The following is a 14,500-nucleotide window of genomic DNA, read 5'->3' as shown; positions in this document are numbered from 1 at the left end:
GGAGAACCTACCAGAAGGACAAACATCTCTGCAGCACTCCATCAATCAGGCCTTTATGGTAGAGTGGCCAGACGGAAGCCATTCCTCAGTAAATGGCATATGACAGCCCGCTTGGAGTTTGCCAAAAGGGACCTAAAGGACTTGAAAACAAGATTCAACTCTTTGGCCTGAATGCCAAGCATCACGTCTGGAGGAAACCTGGCACCATCCCTACAGTGAAGCATGGTGGTGGCAGCATCATGCTGTGGGGAATTCTTTTCAGCAACTGGGACTGGGAGACTAATCAGGATCGAGAGACAGATGAATGAGCAAAGTACATCATTGATGAAAACCTGCTCCAGAGTGCTCAGGACCTCAGACTGGGGCGAAGGTTCACCTTCCGACAGGACAACAACCCTAAGCACACAGCCAAGACAATACAGGAGTGGCTTCAGGACAAGTCTCTGAATGTCCTTGAGTGGCCCAGCCAGACCCCGGATTTGAAACTGATCAAACATCTCTGGAGATCTGAAAATAACTTTACGGCGACGCTCCCCATCCAACCTGACAGACCTTGAGAGGATCTGCAGAGAAAAATGGGAGAAACTCCCCAAATACAGGTGTGCCAAGCTTGTAGCATTATACCAAAGAAGACTCGACGCTGTAATCGCTGCCAAAGGTGCTTCAACAAAGTACTAAGTGAAGGGTCTGAATACTTATGTAAATGTGATGCTTCAATTATTTTTGTAATACATTTGCAAAAATGTCTGAAAACCTGTTTTTGCTTTGTCATTATGGGGTATTGTGTGTAGATTGGTGAGGGAAGAAAACAATTTAATCCATTTTAGAATAAGGCTGTAACGTAACATCATGTGGAAAAGGTGAAGTGGTCTGAATACTTTCTGAATGCACTGTAATACGGGGACGTGCTTTTGACAACAATACAATTTATAGTAGTAAATTGATGCCACATCATAAGTCCTCTCTCTTTTACAAAATAAAACGTAAAACAAACAATGCAGACATTCCATTTCACTGTTGTTTAGAATCCAGTTTTAATATTTTAAATGAACCATTAAAAGCACATTAAAACATTTTCTCATTTTAGTAACAAAAATGGGTCACCTTAAGGACTTATCATTGTATTCACAGAAGGATCTGAACAGAAGATGTGTAACCGATAAGTATGTCTTTCTTAAAAAATTCCCCACCCAAAATATATAAACTTAATTGTTTAACCAAGATATATACAGGGCATAACATCCATGGATCTTATGGTTATCAAGAAAGTTTGAGGTATACGACCAAAAAGAAAAACTGACAGATTTTTTTTTTAAACAAATCAAAACAAAAATACTTAAATAAAAAGAAGAATGAATTCCATGATTGCTTAATACAAGCACAGGTTCACAACATTAGTGGGATATGTTGCTATATGTGTGCTGGTGAGATGTTTCCAGTTGTTTTACCTATGGTCTTGAAGGGCAAAACTGCAAATAACCTAGAGCTTTGGATGGTCAATATATACAAAGGGGATGCATTATCATTAGAAATAGGGAATCGTTTGAATACTCATTTTATTTGCTTCATAACAGGTACACAGTATTTATTCATCAACAAAATATCTTAATTATTTCTTTCTCTCTGTCTGTCTTTATTTATTTATTTAACTTATATATATCTTTTGTTACGAACATTGAAATTAAGAGCCAGATGCGATTCTGATACACATGCAAGTTTTGAAAGTGGATTCAGAAATAACAGATTGTACAAAATAATAATTACAGTTTTTTTCATTATCAAAATACACCTTCTTTCTTAGCACCTCTTTATTTTGTTGTTTGAACAAGCACCATTGTAGTCATTTTTTTTGTACAGCACCTGGAGAATCCAGAAAAGAGGTGTCTCTCTCCTTTCGACCTCCCTCGTTCTTCTCCTGTTTCCCCTTCCCTGCCACGCCTTCAAATGTCCTTCACCTTTGCTCCATAACAGTTTTAAGTCATGTGATTCTAGCCCTACAAGGGCAACAAGTATTTTTCTAGGTAATACATACATACATGGCAAGACATGTTCGCTACACCATTTTTTTATTCAAAACTTGCATGTGGCATGGAAAAGGGTGGGGGGGCTGGGTGGTATCCAAAATGTCTTGACTTTCTTTCTGACCCTGCCAAGTTTTTTTGTTTTTTAGTTAGCCAAGGAAGCAGACTGGACCCACTTCAAATCCAAACTTCTGGCTGGCATCTCCAAAGTCATACAACATGACATCTATGATGGGAACCTGATCGATTTTGGGAGTATTAATCTCTATCACAGTCTTTCCGTAGCCCTTCCTCGTCTGTATAGAGACAATGGGGGAAAAAAACATTAGACAGTGTGCTTTCAGTCAATTACAACCTCATTGGAGCTAGCAAACAAGTCCAACAAAACAATCAATGGGGCATTTACATAAGCGCCAACTATAGGGTTGCAAGATTCCAGAGACTTTCGTAAAAGTGCTTGAACTATCACCACTAGAGACAGGAAGTATTGAGAGGCAGCCCTTACCGCGCATCCGTCTGTGAGGGCCCTGATGTAGGGGTTGTTGTCATAGGATATCTCCTCGTCGTTGGATCCTAGGAATCGCAGCACCTTATCATAGCTGTCGGTGGTCTCGTCGTGCCACACCACAGACTGATGGCAGTTATAGGTGAAGTTCTGCCTGGCCGAGGCAGTCAGTAGTTTCAGGAAGGTCATCTGAACCTCGTTTATTGTGTTGCCGGCTGCGTCAACGTATGACAACTGTTTATTGGAGGAAGGGGTGAGAGAAAACAGAAAATAGATTTAGAGGTCAGAAATTGAAGCATGGGATTGGATACAATGTACTGATTAGAAGTGTTCCATCTCAAGAGTTGTTATCAAACATCTTGTCAGCATCAGTTATACAATCTCTCTCTCTCAGACCACGGCCAAATTGAGTCTTAAAGTGATAGAGCATTTTCCTCCTCATCCTTAAGCCTCCTTCATCATTCCCAAAGTGTATGAAATGTGACTGTGATGGGTCTGAAGGGGCTGATGAGAGTTCTTATATGAGAGGTCTCGATCCCTTTGTGGCTAGCAATGAGGGGTCACTTCCAGAGACACTCTTGTAATCTTGTCTATTTGTGGCCTAACGGCCACTTCTGAAGAGCCTCTGTACTGAGAGACAGAAGACAGGGACATTGCAGAGTGGGAGCCTGAGAAATCCTTTTAGTTTAGTATTGTGGAGAGGAGACAATTATTTTGTGAGGAGAGTGGCGCAGGATGATAGCGTGGAATCGAGGGTGCACTTACTAGTTTACCCCGCTTAAATTCACTGAACCACGACCCTGGTATTTCTTTGGGCCATGAAGATATTCTGACCTGTGGAGCCAAACAAATGAAGCACATAGGTATTGACAAGAACACTGAATACAACTGGTTCCTGGAATCCCGTTTTGTTGTGATCCATCAAATGTTAAGTACAATATGCAGCTAGATACCCCATCCCTCAGATCTTAACGTACGGTAGAATCACTAAAGTATAGTCATTATTTGATACCTAAGTATGTGTATATCAGTTTGTTTCTGTTTGTATACAGTTTATGTCTATACTGTATGTCTTGACAATTACAAATGTCAATTCCAACCTTTGAGTTTAATGCATCTATTTTCTTCATGTCTTTACATTTGTACAATTCACAGAGAATATGGTATGAATGTAAACAACAAATTCACAAGACCATCACAAAACAAGATCAAATGGGTATTTTTGAAAGTTAGAAGTTAATGGCCAAGCAGTGAACCCAGGAAACATCACCAAACATGCATCTCCCAGTCTCACAGCCCTGACTAGCATATGAATGAAAACATCAGAACATTATCCAGAATTGAACAAGACTATAGCTTGACTCCATGCTTTACTTGACAGTACAGCATGTGCAGGCCTCTTGGGGGAAATAAAATGCTACTCACTCCGCTGGACTTCCTATCTGGGTAGATACAGGTCTCTCCTCCAGCTGTGAAGTTACAGTAGACCGAGAAGGAGTCCCCTGAGCATCCCTGGTTAGGATCTATCCAGTACTCGCCTGTGGAAAAACCCAATGAATCAATTAAATACATGAATCTTTAGTTCTCTCTAGTTCCTACGACTTTACCAAGAACTCAAAACGAAACATTTCAAAACCAAACACGTTTAACTTGAGACCCAACACGTCCCACCACGATGCCGGCGTTATTTGGACTTCTAACCCCTTTAAAAATGATGTGTTAGCGCTACAGACTGGGTTGTATCATTGGATTCGTCTATTACTTCTGCATCCGTTGGTACCAACCATTGGTCTGTGTGAACAACGGGGGCTGAGCTAGAGCTGTGTTTGTGAGACAAGGGCGGATCCTGAAGGGTCCCAGGGCCAGGTCTTTATACAAAAACGTCTGTAGAGTCTGAATGGTTTGAGCTATTTTTTTTATTGACATTTGTCAATGAAACTCATGAATGCAACTGTTTACGTCAAATAGTTTTGTGTTCTACTTGTAGTCCTGGTTGTCCTGAAAATAAAATGGTCAACTACTTACTTCATTCTGAGGCTAAATATAAGGGCAGGACATTCAGATAATTGAAAGTCAGACAAATGAAAAGCCGATTTTTGCCGGGGTCTCGGTACTGATAGGGTTAAACTGCGCTATGACATCCATGTGTTTAAATCATGGAAGATGAAAGATGACGTAAATGCTGCTGGACATCATGCCACTACATGTTATGCAGCCACTATACTATTTTATTATTATCTTAAGGAGATAAAAAGTTAGAAATAACTTTAAAAAGGTCAAAGAAGGACCTGACATTTCTTTGTATCAATTATGGACAGTCTGTTGAATGTTAAGTATAATTCCAATGAGGCCTTGTTATCAGTGCTATTCCCCACAGCAACACACTCTACCTGCAAATATATAATCTACACCCCCAATATCACTGCTATGAAATAAGCAAACAGTCAAAGACGGTAGTATTGTAGTAATGTAATATAATGGAGCAATGTACATTTGTATAATGCACAATGTTTTCTTTGATGTAATGTTTTATCCCTGTTTGGACCTCAAGAAGAGTAGCTGCTGCCTTGGGATCCTAATAAAATACCAAATACGAAAGACGTCCTTATCTAGCTCAACAAAATGGCCGCCAATCACAGCCAATACATTAGCATATTACCCATGATCCCCTCTCTGTGACTCACCATCAGGGAACTCTGGGTGGGCGAGCTGCAGGTCTTTGCAGGTCCTGGCTGGGTTGTTCTGTGTGCCCATGGGGTACTTCATCCTCTCAATGTCCTGTTTGAGGTTGTTGAGCGAACCAAAGATGTCCTCCATGCCCTCTCCGTAGTCCATCATGTTACCCGCCGCGTCCGCCTGCATGTCTGCGTGTCTGCGGTTCTTCTTGGGAGACTGGATGGGCAGTGGCTGGATCACCTCACCAGGGGGACCCTGTAGAGCAGAAAGGAAGAAGGAAGATATTGGTACGGAATCCCATAGTGTGACAGCGTATGCTTCAGATCGTTTTCTAGAAATAACCCTTTTGAATTTCACCTAATAACGTAAATGCCCTGTTTTCGGTTTTATAGTGGACGCCAAAGGAATGTTATGTTAATACTCACAGGAGGACCAGGTGGACCGATCGTACCGGTGTCTCCCTTCTGACCAGCAGGACCCTGGAAAGAACATGGAGATATAAGCATGTCGTTAACTTTGGATCTAAATAACACTCCTTTAAATGACTGTCACCAACTTTCACCAGTTGAAACAAAGAGTGGTTGAACGGATCTTACCGATGAACCCTTAGATCCCTTAGGACCTCCAGGACCCTGGAAGAGACAGCCAAGACGCACAGTGAATAAATAGCAGAGGAATGTGTTTTAACATTATTGTGATATTTGAACTATGAAGGTATACTATTAATAAAACAGAGAAAGCAGGGGACTGTCTTACAGGCAGGCCTGGAGGACCAGGAGGACCGAGAGGACCTGAAGATCCACTAATACCCTGTGAAGAAGAGACCAGATATCAGTGAGATGACAGTGGGATAAAGAGGGGTAGATTGCAAGGGAAACATTAAAAACCTCTAGCAGCGTGTTAATGAGTCCTAAAATGTTTATTTCCTATCTCATTGTGCTATTTTTGTGACAAATATAGCTCAAACGGCAACGCCTGTTTCTCAAGCCTAAAATAGAGACCGATAGAAGGAGAGACGTTTCCCCCCCCCACCATTCTTCCAAGACAGAGAAAGGGGACATTACAATTTCATTAGGCTCAATATGAAGATGTTTAATCCATTCCATCTCTTTAAATCACGGAGCAAGGCTGCTGAAAGGCCGCGGCGGGTCTCAAATTGCATATTCACTCAATCTGCAATGTTTATTTAAAAATGGATGAGCGCCTTAATGTGGAGCTTCATCAGGCTAGAGGACTGACCCTGTTCGAGTACCACATGACATTTCTAACTTCCAGAAATAAAGATGCTTTGGTATATAGGAAAATTGATATCCGATGAGGCTGGGAGAGAAATAGGATATTAACAGAATGCCATAGAATGCAGAGCATTAGAATCCCTGTAATGGGCGTTACATTCGTTTTTAACAGATATAATTCACTTTGAAAGACTAATCCTGCCACAAGAAGGCAAAGCGTGTATATTTCTACAGTACTGTATATGAGTAATGGTCAAGTCAAGTCAGTATTCATTTCGGAAGAGCGTATACTCGATGCATAAGTATATACGGTGCATTGAAGTGCTTGCTGCACAATATAAAGCAGATAATGTGTCATTATAAAGAACTTTCTCAGTGAACTGTAGGTGGCTGCAATTTTTTTTTTTTTTACCGTTATTTTACCAGGTAAGTTGACTGAGAACACGTTCTCATTTGCAGCAACGACCTGGGGAATAGTTACAGGGGAGAGGAGGGGGATGAATGAGCCAATTGTAAACTGGGGATTATTAGGTGACCGTGATGGTTGAGGGCCAGATTGGGAATTTAGCCAGGACACCGGGGTTAACACCCCTACTCTTACGATAAGTGCCATGGGATCTTTAATGACCTCAGAGAGTCAGGACACCCGTTTAACGTCCCATCCGAAAGACGGCACCCTACACAGAGCAGTGTCCCCAATCACTGCCCTGGGGCATTGGGATCTTTGTTTAGACCAGAGGAAAGAGTGCCTCCTACTGGCCCTCCAACACCACTTCCAGCAGCACCTGGTCTCCCATCCAGGGACTGACCAGGACCAACCCTGCTTAGCTTCAGAAGCAAGCCAGCAGTGGAATCAGACCAATAGCATTGTACTTCCTGGTGGAGGGCAAATACGTTCACGAATGGCAAACAGATGAGGTCATTAATCACTTACACCGTCGCCCTTGCCTCCAGGAGAACCCTGGGGTCCAGGCAAGCCTCTGTCTCCCTTCTCTCCCTGCTCGCCAGGGGGTCCAATCAGACCAATCAGACCTGAATGACCCTGGAGGACACACACACAAAACAAGAGTCATGAGGACTGGAAAAATTTTGTCAAAACATTTTAAGTCGATGTATCACTACAACCCTGCTATAACAGTCACCATTCAATCAAGTGAAATACAAATCAGCTGAAAATAATGAACATTATTGTACAAATCTGAAAGCATTTTAACCTAAACATTTTTGGGAGACTTACAAAATAATTTCTCTGAATTTCTCTGTGAGTGCAACTGAGGATAATATTCACAATAACGATGGCTGGAAAATATTTGTGCCTTAACCAGTCCCATTGATTTGAAAGCATGACAAATAGCCACATGAAAAGCTACCCATTGTGTCCTTTTAAACCAATCCCTGTCAATCCTGCTTTCATTTTTTGGGGGGGAAGCCCCTTACTGCAATGCTATGTGCTGCATTACTGACTATCAAACCCTTAGTCCACTGGCAGAGCTAATGCTGTGTGTCAAATAGAGAAGGCTAGGAAAGAAAAGTAGGATCCTACTTTTCAAAATGGCTATCAGGTTTCTCCAAATTTCACTTTAAATTTACTGAGTAACATAAAAAACGATTGTATTTGCATAGTGATAAAGCCTGTTTCAAATGTATTGCTGTACCAAAATAAATGGTGTGTTTGATCTTTCTAGAAGAGCCGGTTATACGGTTCAGGTGAGGGGAGCTCTAGGTCCCATCCCAGACATGCTCATAGTCATGCTCATAGTCATCCCACTACAGGTTGAACTCCCAACCCCTTCTGGGATCAGAGAAATCAAATCAACAAGCTCTTTGGGATGGGAAATTGAGGTGAGCTCACCTTTTCACCCTTGGTCCCGGGGTCACCCTTCAGACCTGGGAGACCAGGGGGTCCCTAATAATCACAGAGAGACAAGAGGGTTAGAAATCAATTACAACACCACAGTAGAGAAAGAGAGAAAGAGAAGGAGAGAGAAAGAGAGAAAGAGAAGGAGAGGTAATAATAGAAAGAGAGAGAGAGAGAGAGAGAGAGAGAGAGAGAGAGAGAGAGAGAGAGAGAGAGAGAGAGAGAGAGAGAGAGAGAGAGAGAGAGAGAGAGAGAGAGAGAGAGGAGGCCACATTATCTCTGCTCACCATAGGTCCAGGTGGGCCGTCTTGTCCAGAGGAACCAGGAAGTCCTTGTTCACCCTGAGAAGAGAAAAGCCATCCAATTATAGCCCAGCATTACAGCCTGCTGTAACTCTTATGGCCTCATATTGATTTCATGTGCCCGGCACTATGATTAATTGCAGGAATACCACAAAAAAGTGTGTTCGAATAAACAACAGAAATGTATAAAGTACAAGCCAAATGGGACTATCGATTATTCCATGAGCACTGTTGTCATACTGCTTAAGGGCTGTTTGGTCTCTCTGTGTGTGTGTGTGTGTGTGTGTGTGTGTGTGTGTGTGTGTGTGTGTGTGTGTGTGTGTGTGTGTGTGTGTGTGTGTGTGTGTGTGTGTGTGTGTGTGTGTGTGTGTGTGTGTGTGTGTGTGTGTGCGTGCGTGCGTGCGTGCGTGCGTGCGTGCGTGCGTGCGTGCGTGCGTGCGTGCGTGCGTGCGTGCAAACATTGGTGAATATAGGGAAAGATGATGGAGCGTTGGATCTTGGACTTACAACAGGGCCAGGGATTCCACGCAGACCTTCTGGACCGGGCTTTCCTGAGGGCCCCTGTGGGCCGACTGGGCCAGTTTTACCTGGGGGTCCCTCGGCTCCAGACTCACCCTGCAGGAAGGGACAAGATTGTCACAATAACATAACTCTACATGAGGTTCACAAGTCCTTTCCATCTGGTTTGGTTGATCAAAATAATATAAAAAGAAACACAAGTAATACCATGTTAACATGATCTCTTTGTGTTCATATTTCTGATCTACAGTTCATTTAAAAACCCTAACAACAGATAGTAAAATAACAGGCTGCTTGTCAACCTGACATCCTTGCTGTGTGTACTGTCAAAGAGCCATAACTTCTGCTGTTTTGAGCTTCAGATGAATGTATTCTATGCTAGTATAGCTGACTGTTATGTTGATGCATTCCCCTGCTCACAAAATGGCATGGCTAACATCTGAAGGGTTAGATAACAACGGGGGTGAGGGGAGGGGGATGAGGGGAGAGTGGAGGGACATGAGGGGAGGGAGATGGGGAGGGGGAGAGGGGTAGATGAGGGGAGGGAAATGAGGGGAGGGAGATGGGATGAGGGGAGAGGGGAGGGGGAGAGGGGAGGGAGATGAGGGGAGAGAGTAGGGAAATGAGGGGAGGGAGATGAGGGGAGAGAGCAGGGAGATGAGGGGAGAGGGGAGGGGAGAGAGCAGGGAGATGCAGGGAGATGAGGGGAGAGGGGAGGGAGATGAGGGGACGGAGATGAGGGGAGGGAGATGAGGGGACGGAGATGAGGGGAGGGAGCAGGGAGATGAGGGGAGAGAGCAGGGAGATGAGAGGAGGAGGATGTGGGGAGGGGGATGAGGGGAGGGAGATGAAGGGAGGGGGATGAGGGGTGAAGCATGGGGGGCTAGCTGGAGCCTGGAGTTGCTGAGGCTGCTCTCTGGGCAAAGGCTGAATTGATTTTCTAGGTTACCTTGGCGCCCTTCTCTCCTTGTCTACCCTCTGCACCGGCAGTTCCTGGGGGGCCCTGGGGAGGACAAGAAGACATGCTTTAGCATCCCACAGCAGTGTGTTGTTGTGTGTGTGCGCATATGTGTGTGTGTGTGTGTGTGTGTGCATGTCTATTAGTCAGAGTATGTGTGTGTGCATGTGCAGAGTCAACAACAACATTGAGAGGTCAGTATTTCAGGTGAATTGTAACAATTTGTTACTGTGACATGCATCCATTTGACATCAATCACACACACACACCAGTAAGAACCCAGTGTTGTGTTTGCAGTGCAATATTTCAATGGCTTCAACTGAGTAATGAGGAAAGGAGAAGCTGCTTGAACAAACTATTGGCTACAGGGCTGTACTAATAAAAATAACCTAAGACAAAGTGAAATCAAATACTGCAAATAATGTGATTATGGTTGAATATTTGAACTAGCCATAGTATCAACTCTAAAACAAGTCATTCCTGAATGTGGTGTTGAGAAGGACATGAAGAAATCCATCAGCCAGTCCATATCTAGTAATTCCAGTTTTTCCTCCCAAGAATATTATCATTCAATCCAACACTGATGAAAACTGTATTAGTGATAAAATGTCCTTGAAAAGTCTACCTCAATCTCCCAGCAAGTTTATAAAGATCTGTTTCACTGAACGGGACTGGACATGCTTTGTGAAATGAACTACTTACTGAACGACCTTATACACACACACATGCATGCACGCACGCACACACACACACACACATGCGCGCGCACGCACACACACACACACACACACACACGCACACCTCTCCCTCAATAGTCTCCAATCACTTCAAGGTTTTTCAGTTCATCGCTCTCTCTGGCCATCTCTCCGAGGCCTAAAGCTGTCTCTTTCAACTACACAAGAGGTCCTCACATCAAAACCACATGCAGTCCACAGAGAGGCCCATTCTTCTCTGATCAGACAGTATGGGAAGGCAGGGGATGGCAGCAGGGCAGCAGGGGATGGCAGCAGGGTTTTGTGTTTTGACTGATTGCCCATGTAGAGATGTGGTCAAACAGTGCAGCATCTGCTTTGTTTCTCTCCCTTCATCCTCGCTGGATGTGTTGTGAGCAATGGGTCAAAAAGTGTCTGTTTATTTCTGTCTGTGAATAGGATGCTGCTGCCAAACGTCTAAATGCCTACTGTAGCTGATGTGTATGTTGTCTTGTCTAGGGGAAGCATAAATACAGCAGCAGTCTAGAAACAAATTAAGTACTCTAAACTGTAAATGATATGTCACTGTTTATATAGTTTTCACCATGAATATCTATAGAGAGAAAACCATAGCATTAGAGCGACTGAAGTCACTGATTCCGTATGTGTTTCTCTGTTGTTCATTAAAGAAACATTTGATTTTAGTCTTGGAGGTGTGTTTCGATATGGCAGGTACTGATGCTTGTCCCCCATGAGACACCGTAGGAACAAAGCCAGTATCACTTCCTCAAAAACGTCCGAATAAATCTAAGATAACTTTTATAAAAACTGTTTTTCATTTTGACTATGATGTGTGACGTGTCGTTTTATGTAAACAAAGTCAGATCCGCTGCTCTGATTGCAAGATCTGTCTCAATGTCTGTGTTCTGCTGTACGATTGGATAGAGAGCAATCACCGCCGCTGTGTATCCTGTTTTACATTTAAGTCATTTAGCAGACGCTCTTATCCAGAGCGACTTACAAATTGGAAAGTTCATACATATTCATCCTGGTCCCCCCGTGGGGAATGAACCCACAACCCTGGCGTTGCAAGCGCCATGCTCTACCAACTGAGCCACACGGGACCACGTTGTAGTGGTCAAGTGAGCATGTCGAAGTCAAAACCCTACCCTCAAGTAAGTCATGACTAACTCACTTACAAAACTCTGTTTTGGACGAGACTGACTTTATTAATAAAATTATCCTATTTACACTTTGTAGTTCATTTTGACAATACAATAACTGTTTCTGACTAATAGTCAATTTTCTATCAGATAAATAGTTTATGGCCTTCAGTTGCACTTTAAGATAAAAAAAAATAAGATACAAATAAATAAAGAACTGCTCTGCTCTGCTGCTAAATGGCTTCGGACAGGGCCTGTAGGAGCTGGAGAGAGATTTCAGCTACATTTTAAATTGCTATGGACAAACTGCAGAGGAAGCAAAAACACCCTGCAAAGTTAAATGCAAAACAACTCTAGCCCCAAATGACTGATTCAGAGGAGCAGAATGCCTGGGAGTTGCACCTAGAAGTCGTTCTAGGTTACACTTTTTGGGGGAAGGCGATTAAATACCTATGATGATGAAATAGCCGTTTTCTTAACATAATCCCTTGGCCATTAGGAGCTGCATATGCTGATATGATGTTAAATACTCTGAATGTAAATTCCATCAAGCACATTGCAAAAGCAATTGCCGTTTTTTGTAAAATGCACATATTTTATGCTATTGGCCTGTGCCATAACATTGTTGCAGAAGATAGCTTGAGAAAGCAAATTTGAGAAATGTGGGACAAGAATTGCGAATTTTCATTTAAAGAAATAATTTAACACCCAACAAAAAGAACTTAATGCGTTATTTGGGATTCACTAATGTCGGCTCCCTTCAACTAACATTAGCCTACCACAAATGATGTTTCACTTGATTACTTCCCAGGGAACGTCGAAGGGAATTTATATGGCAGTAGCTTTATACAATCAGATATGATTGCCCTCGGTCATCATGATCATGAAAAGCATTTCAAATTCAATCTAAAACGTTATCTTTGCCTTGGAGACCACCAAAATGTCCAAAACGTCAATTTTTACTGGGTGAACTGAGTCAGCGGCGGCTGACCTGTCTGTGTAATGGCATCTCACTACACTACAGCCATTCAATCTAATGTTACTAGTGTCATGCCTTTGTTTGGCTGTGGCTGTCAGTCAAACTAACCTAGATCAATAGTGTGTCAGGGGAGATATCTCTCTTCCCTCAGCTAGACACAGGTAAATTAGTTTTGGGCCTTGACGCTTTTTTTGTGCTTTTTTTCCCTAAAGCCTATTTTCAATTTCTCACTGAGAAAAAAATACTATTTCAGACATCAAGCCCTTCATTTCTCTATGGGCTTTGAGATATCTTTCATTTCCATGTACAGACGGCTCAGTGGGCTTTGAGATATCGTTCATTTCCATGTACAGACGGCTCAGTGGCCCTGACCCTGCAAATATCACACATTGTTTTTCTCTCCCACTTTTTGATGAGAATGAATCATGCAGGTTCTCTGGGGGAAATTGAGTTGTAGAGTTTGGAGTTATTGTTCAGAGTAAAGAAGGACTATAGGTTTAATCAACTATGACTGAGTGCATTCCATTGTCTGGTTTTATAATCAGATGAATATATTTCATAGAGCTATCTCAATAGGTGTTGGATATGGGACAGTTGGGTTCAGTCACACAATCAAATCTAGGCCAAACGGGGCTTGATCAGTGAGTTACGATTAAACGCACAATATAAGCGTACAACATTGTTCAATCTTTTATCTGATAGGGGTCAAAGCTGCAGTATGATATAACATTTCATATAACAAACAGTGATGCTGACGTCTGTGGTGTGTTGGTGGTGATGATGACTATGATGATGAAGATGTTTAGACTTACTCTCTTGCCGGGAGGACCAGGTGGACCAGATTCACCAGATGGACCAGGAGGACCCTGGGATGGACCGAAGAAGAAGTAGAAGAATAGAAGAGAGTTAGGGGTCTTCATGCACATTAACAGTGTGCTGTGTATAAAGGTATATTAACATGATACAGTACATAGTCATATTCTTTGAAATAGAGAGTACAAAACCACCATTATCCTTACAAATAGGGAAATGTGTGACTGCATATTGCACATTAGACAAACTGATATCTATTTTTGGAGTCACACACTGTAGTCTTAAATATCACGTCTGTTCTCAGAACCTGCTTCACCCAATTATCTCATTTAATTGGAAGCAATCATAGCACATTTAGGTTTGCATAACCAAATATTTGACGTACACAAAATTAGAAAGTGGAGAATACAACTCATAGTGGATAGGAATTTACAGAATTATTCAACTGTGTGATATGGTTTATATTGAAACACTGTTAATCAGAGAATGGGGAAAACATGTTCTCCCTTTCAAAGTTAAACATCACTGAGACATGACAAAACTTTATGATACTTTAACTTAACTTTACATAACACCTTACTATGAGCCAACCCACACACACACACACACACACACACACACACACACACACACACACACACACACACACACACACACACACACACACACACACACACACACACACACACACACACACACACACACACACACACACACACACACACACACACACACACACACACACAACACACACACACACACACAATCGTGACCTCATT

At 42.5% G+C, this 14,500-nt stretch overlaps 1 protein-coding gene across 6 annotated transcripts in view; it reads right to left on the bottom strand.

Moving 5' to 3' along the window:
- Window positions 1–1,015: 1,015 nt before the first annotated feature.
- col11a1a (collagen, type XI, alpha 1a) overlaps window positions 1,016–14,500 on the bottom strand; it is an 86,648-nt gene continuing 73,163 nt past the window's right edge. For all 6 annotated transcript variants that reach the window (XM_071414982.1, XM_071414980.1, XM_071414981.1 and 3 more), the window contains 14 exons: window positions 13,721–13,774; window positions 10,066–10,119; window positions 9,105–9,212; window positions 8,583–8,636; window positions 8,290–8,343; window positions 7,372–7,479; window positions 5,959–6,012; window positions 5,799–5,834; window positions 5,628–5,681; window positions 5,211–5,457; window positions 3,952–4,064; window positions 3,292–3,360; window positions 2,527–2,760; window positions 1,016–2,317 (listed from right to left, as the gene is read on the bottom strand). In XM_071414982.1, the coding sequence (XP_071271083.1) occupies window positions 2,171–2,317; window positions 2,527–2,760; window positions 3,292–3,360; window positions 3,952–4,064; window positions 5,211–5,457; window positions 5,628–5,681; window positions 5,799–5,834; window positions 5,959–6,012; window positions 7,372–7,479; window positions 8,290–8,343; window positions 8,583–8,636; window positions 9,105–9,212; window positions 10,066–10,119; window positions 13,721–13,774 (1,386 nt within the window). In that variant the 3' untranslated portion in view covers window positions 1,016–2,170. The remainder of the gene's footprint in view (window positions 2,318–2,526; window positions 2,761–3,291; window positions 3,361–3,951; window positions 4,065–5,210; window positions 5,458–5,627; window positions 5,682–5,798; window positions 5,835–5,958; window positions 6,013–7,371; window positions 7,480–8,289; window positions 8,344–8,582; window positions 8,637–9,104; window positions 9,213–10,065; window positions 10,120–13,720; window positions 13,775–14,500) is intronic.

This window comes from Salvelinus alpinus, chromosome 8 (genome assembly GCF_045679555.1).
Source record: "Salvelinus alpinus chromosome 8, SLU_Salpinus.1, whole genome shotgun sequence".
In the NCBI taxonomy this organism is placed as follows: domain Eukaryota; kingdom Metazoa; phylum Chordata; class Actinopteri; order Salmoniformes; family Salmonidae; genus Salvelinus; species Salvelinus alpinus.
The sequence above is the reverse complement of the archived record's forward strand: the minus strand, read 5'-3'. Positions and strand labels throughout refer to the sequence as shown.